The 26,960-nt window shown below is 36.4% G+C and overlaps 1 protein-coding gene across 2 annotated transcripts; it reads right to left on the minus strand.

Annotated features, from left to right (window-relative positions):
• Nucleotides 1-26,960, minus strand: LOC133838609 (forkhead box protein O). 2 transcript variants are annotated; one of them, XM_062269765.1, is made up of 9 exons: nucleotides 26,676-26,960; nucleotides 26,378-26,592; nucleotides 9,042-9,337; nucleotides 7,351-7,560; nucleotides 6,879-7,110; nucleotides 6,619-6,802; nucleotides 6,397-6,491; nucleotides 5,849-6,336; nucleotides 1-1,028 (listed from the first exon to the last, which is right to left on the minus strand). In XM_062269765.1, the coding sequence occupies exons 1-8, from the start codon at nucleotides 26,890-26,892 to the stop codon at nucleotides 5,968-5,970; spliced, it is 1,818 nt and encodes a 605-aa protein (XP_062125749.1). In that variant the 5' UTR covers nucleotides 26,893-26,960; the 3' UTR covers nucleotides 1-1,028; nucleotides 5,849-5,967. The 2 variants fall into 2 exon arrangements, with proteins under 2 accessions (XP_062125749.1, XP_062125748.1); XM_062269764.1 differs by having other exon boundaries at nucleotides 6,397-6,518.

A 26,960-nucleotide genomic window follows, 5' to 3' on the forward strand; every position in this document is an offset into this window, starting at 1 on the left:
TTTACTTATGTCTACAGTTTTATGAATTACATTCAAATTTGTTTTATTTGTGTGTTTGTTTATATTTTGTTTTGTTATTTGTTGGTTTTTTTTTGTTTTTGTTTTTTGATTAACTTTTAGGATTATCAACTATAACAAACGTAAATAGCGCAGTTTTCTTAGCATTCAGTTAATTGTTTTCCTTTCGTTACAAGTTTTTGTTATCAATCAATTGGATTACCGACTTTTCACAAAAAGAAAACTTCGTAAGCCCGATATTATATGCAGATCTCTAGGATCCTATATATGTATATACAAAGAATGATACCAGACTATATTACGTATTCCATTGCGAGTTCTAATTGTATGATGAATGGGGACTTGGTGGACTTTTAGAGAAATGTACAAGTTACGATTACAAGTTTTTTTTTTTTGTATGTTTTTGTTTTACGAATATTTCCAATTAAATAGATTTAAGCATAAATTATTACATAATTGTGCTAATGTGTTTTTAAGTTTGCATTTCTTTATTATTTTGCATCATCTTTTCATTCAACTCGTTTTCGATATTCTGTTTGCTTGCCTTTCTGCTTTCTTTGTCATCGCTTCTTTATTCTTGAATGTTTTTCTTTTCTTTTTTTTTTTTTTGTTTAGGGGGGGTTGGAACATTTATTTGTATACGTTTTACGCTTTCTTATTTGTGGTTCACTTTATGCTAAGGGTATTAAAAATAATATGTACAAAGTATGACTTACAAACTAGCAATATTTTGTTGTTTTGTTGTTTGTTACAGTTTTTGTTGTTGGTTGATTTGAATTCCTTTCAAAGAAATTACAATTAGTGTTTTGTTGTTGTAGTTGTCGTTACGTTATCAATGCACAGAGAGAATTCAACTAATTTTAAGCGCTAAACATTGGTTATTACTTTGTATATGCAATTAAGTTTACGCATATCTTTATGTATGCTATACGTATGTGTTTATGTATATGTTTATGTATGTGTGTTGTGTGTTTTGTGTGTATTTTAAATTAGAAGCGACCAGATAAATCCTGCAATGAAAAGAGAAGAAATCACTGATTAGTTGAGCTACATCAAATACAATATTACAGACTACGAACTGCTCTTACAGGGTATACATAAATAGTCAGATAATGGGTATATCATTGCGCTATCATGCTGTCACTCAGTTGGCCATCAACACTTCATAAAAACGCCATCAGCCGCTGTCCAGCTATGCCGAAATTGCGGCTAATTTATTCATTTAGGCGGCAGTTGACACTTGGCAGCCTTTGCTCCCCTCTTGCTTACCCCATTCCAATTCCCTATCATTCAGTCTACGCCACACTTGGCGTCAAAATATTCATAAGCGATAAGCAAATGTGAGAGATTGTTGCCATAAGCCTTAGAGAGCTCTTGGCAATTTTTATGCAAATTGGGGCGACGCTGCTAAACTACAAAAGACAGGCTCAAATTGTGCCATAAAAGCGACAGTGTTGGGCATTTAAAAAAAATATACAACAAAATACAACAAGAAAGCAGAGAAAATACCAAATTTGCTGTGACTATAACAATAAATTCAGTTGAACGAGGGGGAGCATAAAAATCAAAACTCGTCGTTTATCGGACGTTTTATTAGTTACAGCTTAAAATTATATATGTAGTCATATCTTTATAGAGCAAGTGGAGAGTGGGGAGACGAGATGGTGCTGTATATGTACAACACGCGCAATTTTTATGAGCTGCAATTGAATTTTATGTGTGCACAGGCCGTGCGAAAAAAAAGTATTGCCTACTTTGCTGCGCCGTCAAAAAGAATTTTATTACCGGCCTTGGGGCAGCCTTTGCTCAACTGCCTGACTGACTGGCTGGGTGACTGAATGAGTGCTTGCTTGGTTGGCTGGTTGATGATTAGTTGCCACGCCCCAAGCATGTATTTGCACTTTGCACACGTTCAGCGAAGCGTACAGTTGACTGTGCTCCGAGCGCCTCAGAGTATGTCCTGCGCCTTGCAGTTTATTACGAAGCCACAAAGCTTGTTTGCTTTATTACTTATTACACATGTATATGCGTGCGTGCGTGTGTGTGTGTGTGAGTGTCTGCCTGTCTGTCACGTCATTATCCTTTGTGCTGTGTGCAACAAGTGTTTAAATCGCTGTGCGCTTTGTTTGCCCTGCCGTGAGTTCGTTCGTGTGTGTGCTCACCGAATCCTTGAGGGTCTTAAGCAGCTTGTGTACAAGCCCTTTGCTGCCTTTTCCCTACTGCTGCTTCTGCTGCTGCTGCCAGCGACTTGGCAATTGTTTTCCGACACTCTTGAGGCGCGTCCAGGACAGAGGCAGGGCGACCTCTATGCTCGCTACACTCGAGTCGAGTTAAGTGAGTGTAAATGTGGTTTGTGGCATGCCTCCAACAAGCAAGCAGCCTTACAGCTTGTCAGCGGCTTAAATGCTATTAAATTTCCTGACAATTTTCACTGTGGCGCAAATTGATTTCGCTGTCAGTCTGAGCTTTAAGCATAATCAGATTTTTTTGCGATTCAAAAGTCAGAGCACAGTTAAACAATTAGCCGTCATTTTCTGGACGACGATGAAGAAAGCAGAGGCGGCTGCTGTTCTCCTGGGGCAAACTCAATTTATTCTGACAAATCCCAGGACATTTATTAATGATGCACTGGCATTAAAATTTAATCAAATGTGCCACAAGAATTGGCCGGCAAAACTTGTCGCTCTAACAAACTTGACTGCCTGAATTATTCAGCGAGTTGCGGACAAGTTTCAACACCTCACGCCAACCGTCGACAAAAAAAAAAGAAAGTGGAAAAGGGAAGCAGCAAACTTTTTGCTTCATTTCTTTTTTTTTTTTGTCGCTGCGTTGCCTAGGCGTAGGCCAGAGATTGTGTCGCCAATGTCAACCTCAGAAATCGCGCATTTTGGTTTTCTTCTTTAATAAATTGGCTGAAAATGCTTTTGTGTTTCACGCGCGCTTTCACCGGGGCAACCAGCTGGGGGAAGGAGGAGTTACTTCCCTTGCCTTGCCACTTGCCTTCTAGCAGCTGCAGCCATAATTTGTGTGACTTTATTATGTGTCAAGTGAGTCAATCTGCGGACGATGATGATGGCTGAGCAGCATGTTGAAAGCTGCCACAAAATGTTGCAGCTGACGCTGGCAACTTTAGCCGTTTATTGGCATGTGTCGCTCTTCCCGGTTCGCTCTCTTATTAACTGCGTGAGCCTTAAAAAAAAATCCAATGCGGCATTCTATTTTGCTGCCATTAAATATGCAATACAACGCGGCACATGCCACACGGCGCAGCGCAACTTTAAGTAGACATGCCACACACCATTTGCATAATGAAAAGAAATTTTAAATTTATATACGAGAAACAAGCGCAATGCTTAACGCTGTCACTTGGCAAGCAGCAGCAGAAGAAAAAATATATTATATATGTGAAAGATGGAAATATGGAAAATGGAAACAAAAAAAAAAAATGCCGGCAAAGAAATGTAAATCCGATCGCTGCTCGCTGCTGGCTGCAATTCAAATTATTCACTCAAATGAAGCGGCAGCCAAACACAAAAGTTTGCACTTGGCATAAATTTTTGAAGTGCCGCGCCCCCTGTCCCCTTCCTCTGCCTAGTACTTTCCTTGGCTTCGCTCTCCTCATCACAAAGTAGACGATTTGATTTTATTTTATTAGCACGTCACACGATTGGCGCCAGAACTTGACAAAGTTACAACTTTGTCCTGTGGCAACTGCTCTTCTCTCCTCTCTTCTCTTTTTTCTACTACTCTTTGCATTGGCAACTTGCTTTTGCTTTTGGCCAGCAAGTTGCGAGAGCTTCGCGTTTTTTTCTTTCTGGTCGCTTTGCTGTTTTCTAATTGTTGGCTTACAAACTTAATGCGGAATTCAATTTGTGCGTACTTGCCCAAGCAAGCGGGGTGCAAAAGTTTTTCATGGCATTTCTTTGGGTTTTTTGTCGCCCCATTGCCTATTACACACCCTCCTCCTCCTTGTCCTCCTCCCCCCTGCATTTGGCTCGCTCTACATTACAAAAGTTGAGCACAAAGCAAAAATGCACACTGACAGCTTAACTGACATTGAAAAAAGCCAGAAAATAATGAAAGTGAGACAAAAGGTGGACTGAATCTTGCAGTTGGATATGCACGAATAAGAGATACCCTTTTAAATATTTGTTGTAGCTAAGAGTGAAATTAATATAAAGGTTGAAACACAAATTAGGTACTTAAATATCGAGCATAAATTAATAATGTTACAAATTTTATCGTAAAAGTGACTATAACAGATTTATTTGCTATCAATAATTTTTAATTTTTTAAGGAAAATAATTTTCTTAAAATTTCTTAAAAGATTTTAAGGACCAAATTAGTACAAAATATTTAAAAATATTTGTATTCTGTTCCCTAAATAGCAGAAGTATTTCTTTATTTTTGTGGAAATTATTTACTTCTTTTTTAACCATCTACACTAAAAAAAATGGAACAATTCTTAAATGATTTCTTATATTGAAAAACATTTAATCTGAAACGAAATTATTTTGTGTTCTTCTCAAAGATTTTTTTTTAATTTAACATATTTAATTAAAAATTTAAATAATAAAATATTTAAATATTTTTGTATATATTGGGAATAATTTTATGAATTTATAGATTTGCAAACGTTTGTCTCTGAACATTAATTTTCAAATATTATTTAAATATTCTTCAAAACAAGAAATGTACTTAATAAATCCAATAATTTCAATCAATGAATTTTGTAAGTTAAATTTCTTCCCACCCACAACTGTCACATTCCATTAAACTAAACTTTTTGTCAAAAGGGTTAAGGACTAAATTCGAAATTTCCATCTCCTCCCCTGGCGAAAAAAGTGCTTGTAAAATATGTGAAAAATCCAATGTAATTTTTCAATATTAGCTGCACTTAACACACTTGATTTGAGCGGCAGCTCCACAGCCAAGAGCCGACAGGTAAATAGCCAATGGTTTTAGCCATGGCAAAACAACAACAAAATTCACTGTGCATAAGTCACCCTAAGGACGTAATTAATTTTTCAGCATTTGCTTTTGCTGCCCGCCTGGCAGGACGACTACTAAGGGACGACGGTTGCCTTGACGAATTTGCGCGACGAGACGCGCTGGTCGCCAAAGGAGCTGCGACTTGGGCCGCGGGCAGTTCGGCCAACCAAATTAGCGCGGCCATTACAGCGGGGGGGAGGAGGAGAGGCAGTGAGAGCACAGCAATGTGTGTGTAAGGACATAAGGACACTTGAATGCCACCCGCTCACGGGAAGCACACGGAAGCTTTTACATATTTTATGGCACCGGTAAATTGACTTAATTTCCTATAATTTCTCGAAGCACGCGTCGCCTTTAAAGTGCCAAATTGAAAGCGAGGAAGGACTTTAAATGTTTTCTTTCCTCTCCTGCTTTGCTTTTCTTTTTTTATTTGTAGGTTTGCGGGGGACGCACTTGACATTGTATTATGATAATTGAACGCGTGTAATTGGCCTCAAGTAGCGACGACTGAGTCAGCAGCAGAAAATGGCCATGAAAGATTCATGGCCCCAGCAGCGAACTGAACTAAGGCGATTTACAGTGTACAAAAAAAGAAGAAATGTATGAAATTCAAGAATATTATAAAAATAGGAAGCGCGTCAAGATTTTTAGGGGTTGTCTTGCTGCCCTGCCCCTCTTACATATTCATAAAGTGTAACGCGCTTTATGCGTTGTGATTTTTTACATTATTAACATAAATTATGCATAAACTGTCACATTGAATGGCTTTTAAGCTTGATGCAAATTGAAAGCGATTTCGAAGCGAAGCGAACTGAAGCTAAGCAAGTCTTCTACTCACTTTGTAAACTGTTGTGGCGGCCAGCAGCTGCAGCAGCAGCAGCAACATCAGCAGCTCGCTCGCTACTTCTTCATCCATCCATCCTTATGCTTAAACGTCACTCTTCTACTTCAGCACATTTAATGCACCCACGAAGGCGGCACACTTGAGGTAACCACGCTGGGTTGAGAGTACTGCACACGTGCATTCAGATTGGCTGTCGCCGTTTGAGTTGCCAAATCCAAGCTGTTATTGTTGTTGCTGAGCAGCAATTGTTGCTGCTGCTGCTGGTGTTGCTGCTGCTGTTGTTGCTGTTGCTGCTGTTGTTGTTGCAACAGCAATTGTGCCTGCAATGCGCTGCTGTTGGATGTGTTGGTGGTGGCGGCGTTGTTGCTGCTGCTGTTTGTACTATTGTTGGTTAAGATCACATTGGTAGCATTCGTGCTGACGGCGGCCAGCGGTATATTTATGTCCAGCAGTCCATCGTAGCGCATCTCCTGCTGCAGCAGCTATAAAGTGATCGAAATGTGTAAGTAAAAAGTACAAATATTATCCCATTTAGTACTCACTTCCTCGACGTTGCACTCGAGACCGCCGTGAAAGTTCTCCAAGTTAAATTCGTCAATCTGCTGCGACTCATTGTTCAGAGCCTCCAGGCATTGCCCTATCAAAGTAGAGGCGCAGTTATTATCTGCTCAATAGCAGGCGACAGACAGTGGAAGATAGGCGAAATAGATAGACGAAAGAGTTGATTTTTTTGTGGTGTCCGGTGGAAGAGTCTATAAACTTACCCTCCAGCCCCGAGCCCAACTGTTGCTGCTGCTGCTGTTGCTGTTGTTGCTGCACAAGTAGCGCAGTATTGTCAGAGGAGCCATCGAGCAGGACATTGCTGTAGGTGTTGAGGGAGTCAGACGAGGGCTCGCTATTCGGATACGCAGGCGACATGGTGGTGGTAACTGAGTTGGGCGAGAGACCCTAAAGAAAAGAAGAGAGGGAACAGAGATTAGTTTCAATTTAAACAGCTGTTGCATGCCTCACACCCCACACTTACATCTCGCGCACTGTGCAGACAGCCACAGTTGAGGGAGCGATGCAGCAGACACTGCGGCTGGCTGGGATGCGGCTGCAGCGTGGGGAAACCAGAAGCCGAGACACCGGGACCATTGAGCGTATAGCCTTGTGGTAGCTGCTGTTGTTGCTGCTGTTGTTGTTGCTGTTGCTGCTGCTGTGGCGGCTGGTATGGTGGTGGTGGCTGCGTTGGCAGACCGGATGCTGCACTGAACCTGCTCCATCCGTACGATCGTTGGGTTGCGATTATGAAACAAGAAACAAAACGTTGACTTTATAGAACAGTTTTCACATAGAGAGAGAGATCTCTCGATTGAGATCAAGATCGTGACATGCAATGTGTATAATGTGTGTGTGTGTTTCTTTATCCATGCAGAGGCGAAGGCGGCACAATGAATCACAAATAAAGAAAGAGTCACAGACAATCAACAAAAAAAAATCATAACTCAACTGACCCTTGCTGATTGTGTAGCTTCAGATCATCCGCCATGGAGCCGGCCAGCTGTTCGAGTGCCTGCGCCTGCGCCATCGTCGTATTCTGATAGTCAACCGGAAAGCCCCAATCGGGCTCGAGATCCAAAGCACGAATCGGACTCAAGCGTCCGCAGGAACTGGCATTTGATGAGGCGCGCTGACGAAAATCTGGCGACAGTTGAAACCCGCCGCTGAACCGCAATAACGAAAACGAAAACAGAATCAAAACACAAAACATAAATAAAGTGAAACACAATCAACAATAAATTAATAATAAAACTAAGTCAAATTTTAAAAATAAAGTTGTTTGGTTTGCTTGCTTTAATTAGTAAATTTAAATTATAATTTTGTCAACTTAAGGTCTTCTTGTTGCCAAAGAAAAAAAGCTGGCATTCAAATATGCTTTGCATACTATATTACTACTATGTATAATTTAAATATATTGCTTTAAGTTTAGTTGCTATGTATATAATAAATAGTGTAAGCTTGAAGCGCATGTGTGCCGTTATTGTAAACTACTTAGATATTAGGATAGACATGCTTATTGTATTAAAAAAAATATATAAATATGCTTTAAATATGTTGTAGTTTAACTACAAATTTAATTAAAATATTGATACATTTATCTAAAGTTATTTTTGGTTGTAAACCTTAGATCAACCTAAGTAAAATTTGTCAGCAATCCACGTTTTTGATTAATATAACATACTTATATTCCCACAAAACAATATCTAGAATTGTTTTCTTACAATTCTTTCATTAACACTTAAACTAAGAAGAATTTAAATGCATTTTACTTTTTATATTAATTACATATTCCCTCAAGTCTTCAACTATAAATCTGTTAATAGTAATATTCATCAATGGTTGAATTTTGTGCTAAAAACTTTTCAATGTTCTTGGAATTTTAACAAGACTAGATTTTTATAAATTTGATTCGTATATTAACATTGTATAATGAAAACCTATTTGCTAAAATACCATTAAATTTATAGCAAGGAAAAAATAAAAAGCAAATTGTTTAAAAATAAGGCTGGCCTTAATTCTAAAATAATTCGTCATTGAGCCAATACTAAATTCTAAAATCCATTCGTACAATTTCCTAATTTCATTTTTAAATTTGGCAGACAACGGTGTAAAAAAATAAGTTTAAAATATTGCTGCTAATCTTAATATATTCTGCTTTAGAATCAATACTCAATGCTAAGAATATTTTTAAATTTTTTTTTACCAAAAATATGGTATAAATAAATTATTATAAAATCCTTATCCTAATCCTAATCCTGGGCCTTAGACGCAACGTTCTATCTCAGAATCCTTCACCTTAACGAATCTGTAGCTTATATTTATTATTCAAGCTCTAATTCTGATTGCACTCTAAATGAAAGAAATAAATGTTATGCGTGCTTGGCCACTTATCACTTAACACGATCCGATATTGTCACCACTCGAAATAAATCGCTTAGAACTAACACATTAACGAGTCTCTCAATATCCTCATTTATCATTTATCTACCAAGTGTGAACTCAGTGGCTAAAATTAACTTTCAAACATTTGCGTTCATAATTAAAATATTAAAATTATTTGCAAAGATACTAAAAAAAAGGTATTACTAAATACTAGGTGAACTCGCAAAGTAATTAAGCAAATGTCTCAGCGGTAAATAGTTACCTGTGAAGCGGACTCTCCGGAAAGTGATCCAATCCCTCGCTGACACTGCTGCTGGGTGATGGAGTCGCATCATTGAGACCAACAACGCCGCCTTGGGCACGCAAAGCCTCGACACGTTTTTTGGCCCGTCCACGTCGCTTCTCGAAGCGTGATGTTTCCATGGAGGCGGCACGACGACGCACCGATTTGCCGGGCTTGGCCTCCGGGTTCAACATCCACCATGAGGATTTGCCGGTGCCTTCGTTTTGGACGCGCATGAAGCGATTGTGCAGCGATAGATTGTGCCGTATGGAGTTCTGAAAAACCAAAATTGTGGCAATTAGTAACGTTATTTCCTGATACGATATGTGCTCTATAAATATATTTTGCGGAATTTGCAAATCTTATGCGCTGATGTAACAATTTGTAAGCATTTCCTGGAGACAGAAAAGAGCGAAACAGGTTTGCAAGAAGCGTGAGGGACACAACTCTAAGGTCCTGTGTGCGTTTCCTTTGCCGGGTTTTTTGCCATTCAATTGTCTGACGACGTTTTTATGGGTTTTAGAGCAAATACTTGCGACGCGCTTCTCTCTAATTGGAACTTGTCCTCGCCTTTGTCGTTCTCGTTGTCGTTGGCGTTGTCAGCGCCGTTTGCCTGTCGCTTAAGCTGTCAATTCATATTTTATAACAATAGTCATAAATATCGTCATGCGCAACGTAATGACAGCGAATCGACAAAGAGAGAGAGACAGACAGACAGAATTGGAGACCAACCGACAGACAACTGGCAACTGAACTGTGAACTCAATTCCGATACCAACCAGTTGCCCCTGCCCTTGTTTCCATATGGATGCCGCGAGAGGTAAAAACCAACAACAACAACAATAGCAACAACAATTACACGCCACAACCAAAAACAATCAAACACGTTTAGTGCGGATTTGTCATCAGTTACATTTTTGGGTGAACAGTGAACGCAAAAAAAGAAAAAACGTAAAGTAGGAAGCAAAATGGGAGCTGGCAGCCAAACTAAATGGAGCATTACAAAACTAAACTAACTGTAAAAGCAAAGCTCCCCTTCCTGCTCGTCCCTTATCGTTCTCTTAAATTGCTAACAAAACCCGAATCCAAATCCAAAAATCCAAAGCGATGGCGGCTGCGTTGCGTCGCGACTTCAGGCGTCACATTGGCGCCATTTATCACCGTTGCCAGCAGCTCATGTGTGTGTGTATGAGTGTGTGTGTATGGGTGGGTGTATGGCGACTAAACCTGTGCACAGACAGCGACAGACAATTCAAGAGTTTGGGGAACAGAAACCAGGAGCAGACTTTCTAATACTTTTTTTTTTTTTTTTTGGTGTGTCGTCTTCTGTGTGAGTCAAAAACTTTTACTTGGCGTCAGTCGGAGTCCTGTTTGGCGAGTCTCCTGGCGTCGTCGACGTTGTAATGACATTTCGGTTTTACTCCCACCAGCAGAAAGAGTGAACAAGAAAGAGAAAGAGAGGGAGAGAGAGAGATTGGAGGAGGGCAGCACACGCACAATTGCCACTTTACCCCTTTTTGCTGTTGTCGTATTTCTTGCATAAAGTTATCATTTTTATTTAAATGTTTAAGTATGTCCTTTAGCTCCTCCCCTCCTCCAGCATTTGCATGTCTGGGATATTTTTGGCAGTAATTTAAACAGCATAACGTCTTTATTATGCTAATGCGACGAGCAGTAGATTATCGCACAATCGGCTGGACATATGAACCTTATCGTGTTATTGGAATTGCCATTGGCATAACATGCATAAATTAGTCCCCATTAATATGCCGCATTTTCTGACTAAAGGATTAGACTATGCTTTACTGGCAATCATAATTCTTTGCAAGAAAGTTTGGGGATCTTTTAGCTGAACAATAATGAAAACATTCCAACGGTTCTTAGAAAAGCATCCAATAAAATAATATTACTTTTATCAATTTATCCTTTTCCTCAATATATATTTTAAGAAAAATATTTTTAACATTTTTTTTGCAAAGGCAAAATTATGTAGATACAACTTTAGGATTTCTTTGGCATTTAATTCTTCTTAATATAAAGATTTTCAAAATATACATATTTTAAGAATAATTGACAAAAAAAATATTTCTCAGAAATTAAGTTGCTTCTTTTTGTTGCAAATACTTTGTTCAATTTGTTGCTTTAAACTTTAAGATCGATTTTTGGCTTCAAAACTTCATTAGGATAAATGAATTTAAATATTTATTGTGGCAAGATAATTAAATTATATTTAGAAAATAATTTTGACAGGCAATTTTTCAAATAATAATGTGCATTATTCATTCAAGAATTGTAGATTTGTTTTTAATATAAAATGCATAGAAACTGCATTTGGATAATTAAATTCCAAAATTTTTTGTCATAAGCCCTTAATATTTAAAATTTTATTAAAGACGTTGAGCCTCAATATTTTTGGATTATTAATTTGTAAAATTTGTTGTATATTGAATCTTAAAGCTGCAAATAATTTGTATTTTCTTAAGAATTTCTTAAAAACTACATTACGATAATTGAATTGAAAAATTGCTTGCCGTGAAATTTAATATTAAAAACGCTTTTGGAATTGCAGAACCTTGATGTAACCTTTAAAAAAACAGAGACGTTGAGCCTCAAGGTCATAAAATCTTCACGGAATGCTAACAAATGGCATTCATAATTTATGGCACACACTTCATTGAATATTCATAAACTTAAATCTGGCAAAAATGCCGGGCAGCGCAATGAAAGAGAGAGATTCAATTCATCTAACTAATTGGCGCTATTAAACCAAAAAGATACTCGTCGTATGTAAACAGTCTGATATGGATATGGATATGGATGGCGACCACATGCCAAGTGAACACAGAGAGAGTGAGAGAGAGAGCTGAGTACTTCAGGAGGATATGCCAAGGATACTTGTGAATGGTAACACGCGGCATGGGAAGTTGCCAAGGCGCTGCATTGTGAACAGCGGGGGAGAGTGTGTGTGCCAGTGTGTGTGTGTGTGTTTGCTTATGTGGGTCATCCCCCAATCAACACAGCAAAAATACAAGAGAGAGTGTGTGTGTGTGTATGGAAAATAGCCGAGCTAAAAAGGAAGCTGAAACTATGCGAAATTGCGAAATGGTGAAATGGTGAAATGACGACAACTCCGATGGCTTCATTGAATTGTTGCTTGCATTGAATGGGAAAAAAGAAAATTTTCGAGAAATGGAAACTTAATACGCATGTGTCCCCAAGTCCATTTGTCGCCAAGGATATGGCCGCATGGCCTTTTGTGTACATACAATTAATGTGCACTAAGCGTGAATTACAATGAAACAGCAAAACTCTCGCCTCTCGCCTCTCCCCCTCCCCATCCCCCTTCGACTGACTGGTTGCCATGTTCGCCTCGCCTGTTGACCCAGTTATGCAGAAAATAGTAGTTGAAGCTGCCGATGCCAATTACATTTATTAGGGCACAATTTTTATTTATTAGTCCGCCGCACACACATCCACACACACACACGCACTCTCTGATTCATTTCCCTCTATAATTTATATGAGTAATTGTTCCAGCTACGCGCTGAAGAGCGCAAGAGGGAAGGATACTAAAATATATTAATTCTGCCGGAGTGCGTTTCATATTCAGTCGTCTCTTGTATTCATGACTTTTTTGCTTGCCTAGCACTTGGCTCAGTGCAGGGGCAAGCATCCCCTTTAACCCCCTTTTGTGTCTAGCACTGATATGAGTTTCTAGTACGCCGTCATCTCGCATCAAATATGCATATTTCATTGGACCATTTGAGCGGCTTATGGGGCGCATTTGGCAGCCACAAAAAAACCAACGAGCGAGCAACGCGCGTCATGTGCCACACAATGTGGCAACAGAAAGGGAACTCACTTAAGCTACAGCTATACGAAATACTCGTACATTGATATTCTTAGTGGTATTCCCAGCATGATATCTAATCTTGACTTGACACAGTAATTACTGCAACTTTTGCAAGTACTTTACTTCTGTTCAAATTTGGAAATGAAGAGAGGGAAATTCATGGCAAAAAAAATATAACATTTAGTAAATTGGCTATAATTGTAATCATTGTAGTTGTTAAGTAAATTCATTTAATTAAAGTTTCAGGATCATTGTTATTATTCTTACATAATAGTTTAGGAATATCGATATTTATATTATCTATCTCGATATTATCTATAATTTAAGTAGTCAATACTTTCCAGCAAAATATTATATTTTAATTTCTTGTAAATTGAAATGTTAAGTTTAAGATGTAAAGAGAATATTTATCTAGGCCCCGATTAAGTAATATATTTTAAACTAAAATTCTGTGTTTAATTAAATTCAATACCTCTATAGTAAAATGAGTTAAAGTTGTCGGTTGGTAGTGGTTGAAAAAAAATGTGATCCACTGTATAATTATAATTACTGTATTTTTCAGGATTATTTTTTTCCTTCTTTTTAGTTCAAGCAAAAGGTTAATATAAATTTGATGTCAATTTAAACTTTAATCCATTAAAATATTTCAGTAAATTGAAAATTAAGAAGTTAGAAATTCTGTATTTACCAAGGGCTATAATTTTTTTTCTTAGTTTTTCAATATTATACATTTATGTGTTTTCAAATTTGTTATATTTTTGCTAATACAAATTTAATTCAAATTTCTTGTTAATGTAAACTTTGAACTAATCTAATTTGAAAGATTCCTCTCTCATCTACTCGTCAGAATTTTCAGTACTAAGAGAGAGTTAGCAGCGAGTTTTAAAGTAATCCCGCGACAATCCATTCATGCAAAGAACTTGATTCGTTGTCATGGTCGAGCTCAAACCTTTCGCTAACAAAAGTGACAGCATTTCAAGATAATACCAGTGCTTTATGTCGTGCGCCGCTAATGCTATCTATTTATGAGTAAAGTGAATAAATAAATACAACACACAAAAAAGAAAAAAAAAAGAAAACAGATCTCAAATAAAAATTCCCCGTTTGCGAGAACTGGAGCGCTTTTGCTGCTGGCTGGCTGGACGTTTAAATGGCATTTAGCAAAGCCAGCCAGTCAGGCAGCCAGTCGCAATCGCAGTCCAGTTTGGTCAACAAAAAGCGTAGTAGATTGATATCGACATATTTGAACGAGTACGTTAGGTATATGCGGAGTCGGTGAATATAGTAGATACAAAATAAAAGTACAAATAGAATATAAAAATAATAAAGAAATCGCGCTCGAATGCTAAACAGCTGCGGCGATTCTCACACACAAATCAAATGGCAACGGGGGGGGGAGACAAAAAAAGAAAGAACGAAAAAAAGATTATTCGCATTTAGATGTGAAATTGAGATATAAATTTTTGAAACGACACTCGATGCACAGCCACAAGTAACCAGCAGGTGCTGCAACTTCAGCCGCCCACATAGGTTGCTAATTGTGGCACGCTATGGAGAGAACTCGAAACCAAGTTCAATGCAGTTAAATTTTAATGTGCCACCCTCCTGTGGCACGCCCCTTTTACGCCCCTGAAACAAAAACCTGCACGTCCGGTTTGGAACGCGGCAGGCAATATTTTCCCATTTTTTTTTTTTTTTTGGGGTAAACGATTTGAAATTGATTTCAATTGTTTTAACAAAGTTTTGCTGACCAATTTGTAAACACTTTCGGGCGGCGAAGACTAAACAAATCCCCCCAAGCGAAATATCAATGATATTTAAGCAAAAAAAAAAGAAAGAAAAAAGAATCACACACACAATTTATGGCCACTCACTTGCCTCGCTTCGCTTGTGTTTATGTTTACTTCACTCTAATTAATTGTTTAAACAAATTGTTTTCTTTTCGAGCGCTCGGCACGAGAGGAGAATAACCCTCTATATAGCGTACATCGATATTTGTGGGAAATATTGACAGAAACGCGCGGATCATGCCATCAAATTTGCATTTGAAATTCCCCATTATCGTAGCCAGTATGGGGACTGAAGTCTTATCAGTTTTTTTTTTCGTTTTTTCGCTTTTTTTTCCATTATTTGGCCTTCTGTTTCTCTTAGCAACTGGCCAACGAACTGATTATACATATGTGGAGGAGGGCTTAAAGCGACTGTCAGGCTAGATTAGATAAGTAATGACCTAGACCAAGTGAATATTTGATGGCAAAATGCGATATTCGTTGACAAATTAGTGTATATTTGCAGTCGGGTTGTGATCGATACATTTTTGGTATATCAAAAAACGATTTGAGAGTGGGCAAACTTTCCAGCAATGATGCTGATATGGCCTACGCTTCACCCTCTACATTTATGTATGTGTTCAAGTTGAAGTCACCCCTGAAGAAGAAAGTTATACGTATTGTTAAGATATGTGAACATAAAACTAGCTAGCTAGCATTATCGAGCCAATGATGATGTGATGATACAGCGCATGATATGAAATTGCAAAACTTTTCTTTTTTTTTTTGCGAAGGGGGATATCTGCGAAAAAGTTTTATGAATTTGAGTTGGCGACAAAGCCGCATAGATATATAGAAATACATATAAAGTTTGCGATTAATCGCTGTGGAGTTGGCGCCTGACGGAAACGGAAGCACAACTGTAAACGGAAACGCTGCTGTAAAAATTCAATTCAATTCGCTACACCTGCTCAGCTCAGCTTTAAGCCAACGCAAACGCATCAAATGTCTAACAAGTAGCAAATGCCAATGTCAATAAATGTGGAAGAAAAGTGCACTCCATAAACAGTTCATAAGTGTCGCGTTTTGTCTCGACGACTCGCAATGAAAGGTTCTGCTGGCTTTCAATAGAATCATCCAAAGGCAAGTACATAAAAAAAAGAAGAAAATAAGCACAAACTTTTTCCATTCAAGCAGCTACAACAACAACGAAATCAAGCCAAATTATGTACAATTTGTGCGGCGTCGAGGACATTGCCCCAAAAAGTATGCAATAGAAATGGCAGCAGACAAATTCAGTCTCTTTGGCTTTGCTGTTGGTTTTTGTCTGTCGATGACATTCATTAAGTACTCATATGTAGTGTTTGCTAGTCTTTAAGCCGCTGCCGCTGGTCAATGCTTAAATGTTTGATTGATTATGCAGCCGCATGTTTTGAGCTGGGAGGCTTAAGAGTCGAGCTTTGAACATTGACAACGACTTAAGCATATTGAATAACCATTTGGCCAAGCTTTAACATTATTCACCCACCCACCATGCTCAATCGTAATTTACGAGCATTGGCCCCATTAGTTGCCGCCTTGACCATTAGCTGGACATGAATTGAGTCATTGAAATGATAAACGCGTCGAGGTTCAATACGCTTCCCCTTTTGGTTGCCACTTGACCATCAATCCAGGTTGTCAGCGAATTCTTCTTGTTCTCCTTTTCCTTATTTTAGCCACGCCCATGTCCATATGACATAAGAAATTCACACAATTTGCAACGCGTTTAGCGTAAAATGCAGAACAACAAAAACAGGCACAAGAATAATATAATTTTACGACCAAAAACTCACAAAAAAAAAGAAGAAACTACAGTTGGGTATGCTCGACTGTTAAATACCCTCATAATAGTGCGGTATTATCATGCTAGTATATTGAATTAATATATCAAACAATACTGAAATTTATTTAAATGTGTATTTGGTATATTGGTATACTATAAATTTGAAAAATATCATAATATACTATAATGTATAATAATACCAATGTCATGTTAGTATATCAAGTTAATATACCGAAAAAATATTAAAATATATTTCAATTTGTATTTGGTATATATAAAATTCAAAAATACCATAATATACTATAATGTTCAATAATGTCAATGGATATATTGCTTCGCTTGTTGACACTGATCAAGAATATATACTTTATGAGATCAGAAATGCCTCCTTCTGTATGTTACACACACTTTTCCTGCCAGCTCAATATTATAATACCCATCTACCCTATGTGTATCAGGTATTAAAAACAGGAATGCCATCACAGGCTTGGCTGGACTCGTCTTGTATGGAACTGTTGAGTGTATAAAACACAGTTTATCTTTGCCACGAGTTTCATTGCTTTATGTCTGGTTTCTTTTGATCAGTTGTGTGTTTGCTCGCCTTTTATTTTTATGGCGTCTCTCATATGATTATTATTATTGCATTATTATTTATTATATTGGCCAGTAGTCTAACCCCCCGCAGAGACAACGAGACAACAGTCACTTTATGACAACATCACAATAAATTCGCCATAAATTTTTTAATTCCTTTTTGCCTTCTTCTATTTTTGGGCTATTGAAAACCAGTTATTGGCTTTCAATTGCCTTTTGCTCTTCAATTAATGCATAAAGTTCATTAAATGCCAAACTTTTTTGTACTTGTTGTGTATGTGTTGAGCTTAATGATCAAATCAGAAGTCGCAATTAAAATTGCTAAAAATTAAAATATTAAAAAGGAGTTATAAAACATTATCTATAGCAGCTAATGTACAGATGCGAAATTAAAAATTTCTGTTAAAAAAAAAAACCGATTAATATAACATCGTAAGGATATTTTTACATTGTGATAATAATAGACAAATAAGATATAACAGGTGTTCATCTTTAATAAAAGCAAAACAAATCATTTAAAAAAACAAAATTAATATACCGAAAAGTATTCTTGGTAAATCGATATAATTCTACATACAAAATATACCACATACTATACAATATACCAAATTGGTAACCAAAATATTATTATTTTCTGACATCAGCTGTAATTTTTAACCATACAGATTTTTTTCTCGAATCGCGAAATTTTCAGTAATCATTAAATATTTATTGTTGCCGTTAATACTTAATTGAAAACTTAGATCTATTTTTAAATTCTTAAAATAACTATGTAAATGAATCCAATATTCGCACACCCATCGATTACCCACATTAAAAGTTATTATTACTATTCAAATATTTAATGCCCATTCAATGTTTTCGCCTTCAAACAATAAACTGCGCAGTTTGGCTACAATTGTTTTTGCTCTTTTTGTTTGCATATGTTTTGCCAGACAGACACTTGAGCTAACCAGACGATATTTGGTGCATAAGTCGTACAACGTTCAGCGTAAAAAAAGTAGTTTTATTTTACATATTTACGAGCATGTGCAGCCAAACAATTTTCATAGCCCAAAGGCAGACGGCGGCGTTAATTAGTGCAACAAGCCCGCAAAAAAAATTCCAATTCTCGTGCCACTCGAAGTAGTGCAACAAATGCAAACTAACCTCGGACAATGCAAAAGTCAGAGGCAGTGGAAACACAATGAAAGTGTTCGCTTTGCCATAGGTGTTTATTGCATTAGCATATAGCAAAACATTTCGAATAGCCCAGGAACTTAAAATATATTGTACTATATAGTAAGCATACGATTCGCGAGTGTTCTCAAAATTTTATGGCTGGCATTACTATATCACATGAAATGCGTCAGTGTAACATTAAATTTTAAGTATGTATGTATTTTGCAGCTATGAAATAATAATTGCGTGTTTTCACCGCTCTTAATTTTAAACTTGATGTAATAATTATAAATGCATGGCGAGGTGGCAAACTTATGATTAATAGAAGAAGAAATATATAATATATCCTTGCAACATACACATTATATTTATATTTGAAATGCATATAAATGTTATATTTTCATATAATTATTATTAAAGTTGTGGTGGATCCGCTTAAATAATTGTGATTAAAAAAGGTATTTTTAAGAAATCAAACTCATCATTGGATATTTATATTTTCAAATTGTGGAATAAAATTCAGTCTTTGTGCTTTATATTTCAATCTTACAATTAATACACAGAATCTTTACAATCATACAAAGAAATCATTCTATAAATTAAATTCAGGAAAAGAACAAGCAAATTACTAATACAAAATGAAATGCAGCTTATATGTTATATAAGCAATACATGTATTTTTTAATAAAGTTGTGGTTGAGACAAAAATAACAAAGTTCATTAATTTTAAGTTTTTGCAATATGAATTTTACCTTTTTAGGTTTCTTTCATACAATACTGAGTTTTTAAAAACTTTATATTCCATATGTTGCATATGATTATTTTCGAATCTCTTTATATATTTTTATTGAAGTAATCATTGTTAGGTTGCAGTGTAATTAATGATAAATTGATTGAGAAATGAAATTCATCTTGGCATCATTCTATTGGATTGCTTTGCCTATATACATTTTTAAGTTGTTTAGTATAAATTTCGCATTTGCATAAATTTATTATTACTGCATGCATATTTTATTAAACCGACCAAGTCACACACAGTCAATTGTTTGACCTCGTTTGTGTTGCTGTAATTCAAGAATTTCACGGCATAAACGTGTTAAATTCGCTTTAGCGAATTAAATTATAGCGCACAGACGCTAAGTGCATTATACAGTTAATGCCGCTATGCACTTTAGAGCGGATTCTTCCTGAATACTCATCGCGTAGAAATACATGTGGATATTTGATGTCAATCAGCAGCATAACGAGTACATAAAAAACTTTACAGAGCCGCAGCAATTAGCCATGAAAATGTTAACTAAAAACTGGCAAATGTAAAATAGAACATAAAATGAAATGAAAGCAACAACAACTAAGCAACTGAACAACAACAACAACAAAAGTATTTGCCAAACGGAGGCACGGCTGCTTCCGCGTCGCCATTGCGTTGACGTTGCTGCTGACGTCGCTGCTGCTGCTGCTGCTGCTGGCAGCGAAAAGTGGGCGTGTGCCATGGCATAGCGTCTACTACGCAATACTCTCGGTACTCGGTACTCCCGGTACAGTTAGACGAGACACGACACCAGCAAACCATTAAAAAACAGCAACAACAAGAAGAACAAATTCTGAATTGCAGGCGAAGCACAGAACAGCACGAAAACTAACAAAATATGTGTGGCATGGTCACAGTCTGACCAGACAATCAGCGAGTACTTGAGAGGTGGTCGAATGAGGACTGAGCGATGGGCAGTGAGGTGACAGGGGGGGAGGTGCAGAGGGGAACAACAGCGACTGCCGCGCACAAGGTTAATATTTATTTATAAATAAATATTATAGATGCTAGCCGATTACTCTCTGCAGCTGCTGCCGCTCTCTCTCTCTCTCGCTCTCTCTCTATCTCTCTTCAGCATGCTATCGCACTCTATCACACGATCTCTTACTGTGTCTTGGTCTCTCTAATGCGTTATCGCTCTTTTCAGATTTTTATTGTGCACAATTATTCCAGTATTTGCACGCTTCATTTTATTGAGTACGCCAAATGTAAAGCAAAACAAAAATATTTTGCTTTTTTCGCTTTTTGTTTTTGTCTCCCCTCCACCACACTCTTTCATTCCCTGCACCTGTTTTATGGTTGTCCGAAGTTAATGTTATTGTTTCTTATGGCGAAGTGCAAACAAAATGCGGCGTAGAATGCAAACAACAAAATACATCATGCACTTGCTGGGGGTAAAACCAGTGCGGCGTATACTTAATGCGCCTGCAAAATATTTACTATTTACTACTACTACATATTATTATTACTACTTTTATTATTATTATTATTGTTTGTTAGCTGCGCATGTCAAGTTCGCTGCCGCTGTTTGTTGTTGTTTGCTTGCTATCTCACTTTTATTTTCTGTTTTCTGCTGTTGGCATTTGATAAACTATTAACTTATATAGTATAAGAGCAGCTGCAGTTTTTGCCCCCCTTTTTTTCACTAAGACGCAGTTTGACTTGGCACATGTTGTCCCCCCCCCCTCCACTGGAGCTTTGTGACGCTTTGCCAAGTGGTTGCTCCAAGTGTCAAATTGATTATACAAGTAAGGTTGCCTAAACGCAGTTAATGAATGGAATTACTTAAAGCTCCCCGCTCGCTCTGTGTGGAATGTTTAATTACATTTCGCATGCAAAATAGGTTCTGCCTCTTTTTTTTCATATCAAGGCTGTTAACTATGGACTTGCGTTCCGTGTGTAATACGCCAATTGGTAATTAAGCATTTAATTAATTGTGTATGACTATAATAGAGTAAGTGTCAGTTGCAACACACTTTCTAGAAGTGCTTTATAAGGCCTTCATCCACTTGGAAATGCCGCTGATAAAGACGTAAGTTATTTGTATAATATTACAAGTTGTATTCTAGTGTAGAAATTGCGCAATTTGCGCGTTGTGTGATTAGAAAACTAGATAATAATTCAAAAGAAATTCCAAATAGACATGTTTTGTGATCATTTTGAAATTTTAAAAAAGATATATTTTTAGACACAATTTAAGAACATGAAGAGCACACTAAATTAACTAAAATGTCTAATGTTTTGTCGACAACGCAATCGACAATAAATCTATCAATACATGGAGAAAAAAAACCACCGAAAACTAATTTAAGGAATGATAAAAATAAATTATATCATTGATTATATTTTAAACATATAGAAGTTAATTTTGTTCTTAAACACAATTTAAGATTATGCAGAGCAAGAAATTATTAATACGACAAGGCAATCGACAATAAATTTCTCCAAATTATTAATCAAATAAATTATACACATTTACTCAAAACTAATATATAGAAAAAAAATTTAGTGAATAAACTAAAGAAATGATGTAAATAAATTTTATGAATGATATATGATTTTAATTAAGTATTTTCTTAACAAAAAGAAAACATTTATCTTAACTTTTTCATTTTGCAGTAGTCCATTCTTTTTGGCTTTTTTTATAAACATAAAAAAAAAATATTTTTAGATAATAATGATATTTATTAATACAATTTTAGAGTATGCAAAGCACATAAAATTAAAAAAAAAACTAATATTTTGTCAACAACGTAATTGACAATAAATATAGCAAAAGAACTAGAACAAAATATTAATTTTGGAATGAAATTATTAAGCAAATAAACGAATATTAATATAGAGAAATTAATGTAGAAAAAAATATAAATAAATGTACACAATAAATTAGATTCCTTTATACAATTTAAGAAGCGCACTAAATTGAAAGAAGTGACTAATATTTTGTCGTCAACGCAATTAACAATAAATCAAAGGAGGAAAAAAATCGTAGAAAACATAGAATGAAATTATTAAGCTAATAAACTATAGGTGTTTTTTAAGGGATTTAAGTAAAAAACTAAAAATAGGAAATGACGAAATAGTATAAGAGAAATATATATATATAATTGATAATGTATTAAAATGTAAATATATACAATTAATTATCAACTTAATGTGTACAAAGTAATCCAATTATTTAAACTTTACAACGCCATTTGATATGATTTAAAGTCGAGTTAAGTCAGTTGCAGGGCATCGAATGAATTTCCCACCTGACTGACGTTAGCTAATATTGACATTTGATAAGCAAACAATAAATAGAGATAGTTAAAGCTGATGTAATAAGCAATTACATACGAAATTGAATCAGCATTGAGGTAACGTTTAGTTTTTTACGACTACTTGTATTAACGTGAAAAAACAGTTGGAGGAGACAAGCTGGAATGATTCTGGGAAATATTTCTTTTTTGCGGATATATTTTTAGAACATCGCATTGCCATAAATCAACAGCTCTAAGCAAGTTTTCATTTAATTACTGCACCGAGCTATAAAAACCGCAAAGTGTGTGGGCCAAAAATATATTTTAACACGTTGGAGGATCGTTGCCAAAAACAAAAAATAAAGATATTTATATATGTATGTATATATAGCGGGCATTGCAACGTTCGTTATATTTTTTTTCTTCTTTCCTTTTGGTTTTTAATAAAAGAACTAAACAGCAAAAGCAAAGAGGAGAAAAAGAAATGTTGGCACAGGTTCAATGGCCAATCGAGGGTGAGTGAGTGAGTGAGTGTCTGTATGTGAATACGTTGTGAATGCGATGTGAATGTTGCCACAAGCCACGAAGCCAAATTTAAAATTCCACAAATGTCATTTCAGTTTTTATTGAAGAGGAAGCGCCGCTGAAGGTGTCTTCGTTATGTGGCAAGAGAGAGAGCAAAGAAGTTGCAGACTGACATCTGACTAAGTATAGAAACTTGCAACGTGTTGCATAAATTAGCTAGCCAACATGCAACTGTCCCTTTCAACCGACGCAGAACCGGAAAGTTGTTGCCACTAAAAATAGTCGCAAACTTTTTGTTGTATTTGTGTATCTGTGTGTGTGTGTGCATCTGTCGATCTGCCGATTTGTGTATCTGTATCTGTCTCATCTCATGGATGCTAACTGCGTACTTTCTTTGCCCAATCAGCAGTCGTCTCAATTTTCCCCCTCGCAAAGCGTCATCATTGCGTTGTCTACGCTGCGGTTTCTTTATCACGTTGTTATTTTGCCGCGTAATCGCCAAAAAGGGAGCAAAACGTCAGACAGACGAAGAGACGAAGAGACGGAGCGACTGAGCGACTGAGCGACACTTGACTACTTCCGCGAAAATAATTATAAACAATCATAATACTCATGCGATTCTAGTTTGAGTATCATCAAAATATGAGTTTCGGATGTCGCCAGACCAGCAAATTCTTCACTTCTTTTCCTCTCTCTCCCTCTCTTTTGCTCTCGCTCTCGTTCTCGCTCCCTCACTTCTTCTTCAGTTCTTTTTTTGTTTAACATTTCGCAGACAGCGAGGTGCTAAACTACAGCAACAACAAAAGCTGGCCATAAAGTCTGGTAAATGGGCAAAAGTGGTAACATCAGCGAAATTTATGATCGGACAACGGCGCGTATGTGAGTATGAAAATCACGTGCATGACGCACAACACTTCATGCGAATACGTAGAGTTCTATTGAAAATGATAAGAGGCCATGACGTGCCCCACACACACACACACACAAACACACACACACACACACACACATCATCAAAACAATAAGGCGAAAGTTTTTCTGCGCATTGCAATGTGAAATTATGTGGAACATGTACTTATAACAAAATTTCATCATTTTTATGCGGAATTGCGCTAATCAATAAGTCATAGTTGCGCTGCAAGCAAACAAAAGAATCCGGTTCTTGTGATCACAATCTATTTATAACATTTAATTAATTACGTATTATTTTATGTCAAAACCATTGCTTGCACTTGAACTTGTAATTAATTAAATTTGACTTTTGAGTACCCTGCCAAAAAGATACTTTTTAAGGGTAACAAACAGACGATGCGACTTAACTTAAACCATTTTTAAAAGACATGTCAGTCTGTCGCTTATCACATACATAAAATGAAGTATTTTATATTTTTTTGTGAAGTAGTCTTGAGTATATTTATATTTGCAGAAATATATTTTTATTTTACATGCTTCATATTCTAAAAACTTCAGCACGATCTTTTAATAAAATTGAATGATATCTAACGAATATCTGAGGCTCATCAAAATTACATAAAATTTTTGATGACTTTTTTGGGGAAAAAAGACGTAATTTTGAGTTATATATTTTAATGTACATATTCTGAAAACTTAAACACGATCGCTTTTTAAATTGTACTGATATTCAACAAGTTATTCTCATCTCTAATGACAAACCTATCATCTTAGTTCGAGTTATCTTAAATTCTATTATATAAGCAGATATACACTTTTTTTAACGCTCACTACATATCCTGAAAATTTCACGACGATCGCTTTATTCTTTATTCGACTTAAACTCAACTGACTAATGGATATCTTAAGGCCCAGCATGCTCCTAATTGTCTTGTTTCCAATTTCAAAAAGTTAAATACAAATTTAACTTGTCTGGCAGTATGTACATATTGTACATATAAATTAATATACATATTCTTATAATTACATACGAATGCAAAGTCAATGAACTTGCGAAAATTTGATAGCTTGCAAAAAAATGACTGTAGAAGCACTCACGAATACACTTGTACTTATCAGGAGAACAACAACCACAAAAAAAGACAAATAATAATAGTCTGTATAAAAAAATACAAGAAGAAAAAACCAGCAAATAAACCTGATTGAAACTGCAATTAATCAAAATGTCTATACTACAAATAATTAAGTAAATTCGATTTAAATTTCACAGTTTATTGAAATTCGATTTTAATTTCATGTGGTATTGAAATTCACTTTAAATTTTTTGAAAGAATCTTCTGGTTTGAAGTAAATTGAACTACGGTAAAACTTGTGTTTGTGTGTGTGCTTTACTACCCTACTATTATATTTACGTATGAATGGATGTAAACAAAACGTAGAAAAAACGTTTTGCCATTCGCCAGCAAAAGATAAAAGCGCATTAATTGCAACTTTCAGTGACGAAGCGTGGACCACGCAAATAGCCAAAAGACGAGCTGAGGAAGGGGAAATGGGGACTAAATAGAGCAAGGGGAAAGAGAGAGAGGGGGAGAGGGGGGAATGTATGACAAACGAGCATATGTAATAATTCATGTATTTATTAAGTAACATGCACAACAAGTGGAAACACGACAATGCAAACAACAGAGGATGATGACAACGATGACGATGACGATGACAAGACAACGGGCCGCTGACCGAGACACAGAAACACATAAAAAAAACACACACACAACGATAAAAAAAACAGAACAGCCACAAAAAAAAAAAAAGAAAAGCATAAAATGAATGAGAATTATATACACAAAAAAAAACAAAAAACGCAAAGAAAGACATAAAAAAAAGTAAACCAAACATCGCAAAAAAAAATGCAGCAACAAAACTAAAGTATAACAAACGATTATTTGACTCTTTCTCTATTTTGTTCGCCTTTTCTCTTTCTCTAGCTGTAATCCCTCCCTTTCTTTCATTCATGCCTTCTTTGGCCATGAACTTGAAACATTCATTCATTCATTGCTTAATTCATTCACTTCATGTCATTTTTACTGCGTGAACTAGTTAAATGAACCAGTTCGCATTGTACTAGGAATAGATAAATTAATTATATGAAGTAAGATTCAGTCGTGTAGCGATAATTATTCAGCGCACTTAAATGAAGTACTAAATTGAACCGGTTAAACACATTAGTACTTTAATAAATGCTCTAATTTTAAGGTGATGAATCAATCATGAATTTTATTGTTGTTGTGAATTAAATGAATTTATATATAAAAGAACTAGTTCTCTGTTTCAGATTTTGATAATTGTAATCATTAATCCCAATTTAAGACGATGAATTGTGTTTTGTATTCAATCTTAAATCTTCTATCTTGGCTTTGCGATAAATACGAGTATATATAAAAGAACTAGTTCACATTTCTAGGTTTTCAAAACCTATTCCCATTTCCATGAATTATGTTCTAGTCAAACCTTTGAATTTTATCTTTGAGTTTAATTCACTTTCAATGCTTTTCAAATTCAAATTACATCATTATAAAGCAAAAAAACCTGTTCGCATTACGCTTAATTTTATTCAAACACTCACCTTCCAGCCTGCACTGCTATTCGAATCGCCTTTATCCTTAAAGTATGGCACATTCTGAACCATCCACTCGTAGATTTGGCTCAGCGTCAAACGCTTGTCGGTGGCAGAGCCGATGGCGTGCGTTATGAGATCAGCATAGGATAGATTACCCCATGCATTGCGACGGGATGAGTTCTTTTTGGCCGCACTCGCATTCTGTATGGCCTGCTGTGAATCTGCATGATGAGATAAGAAGGAAGAGAGAGAGAGCCAGAAAATACTTATTTCAACTGATTGCAATTGGGGGCAAGTTACTTACCACCCGGTGCCAGTTGCTGATTGCTGGCCTTTGTGCTATCGAGCTCGTCGACGGGCTCCACAAAATTCTCGGGACGTGGACATGGCCAGGTGTTGGAGCGGGCGCGTGTCTGTGGCTCGAAGGCAGCATCTGGATGCAGCTCGTTTACCAGTTGATCCATTTGTAGTCCATTGTCCGATCTGGGCAGATTGGGCCAGTCCTGTGGGAAGCCGTCCATGATGGCGAACAGTTCGTTTTGGAGTTGCAGCTTTAAAGCTTTCGTCCGCTAGCTCCAAAACTTAAAAG

This window comes from Drosophila sulfurigaster, chromosome 2R, assembly GCF_023558435.1.
Source record: "Drosophila sulfurigaster albostrigata strain 15112-1811.04 chromosome 2R, ASM2355843v2, whole genome shotgun sequence".
Lineage (NCBI taxonomy): Eukaryota > Metazoa > Arthropoda > Insecta > Diptera > Drosophilidae > Drosophila > Drosophila sulfurigaster.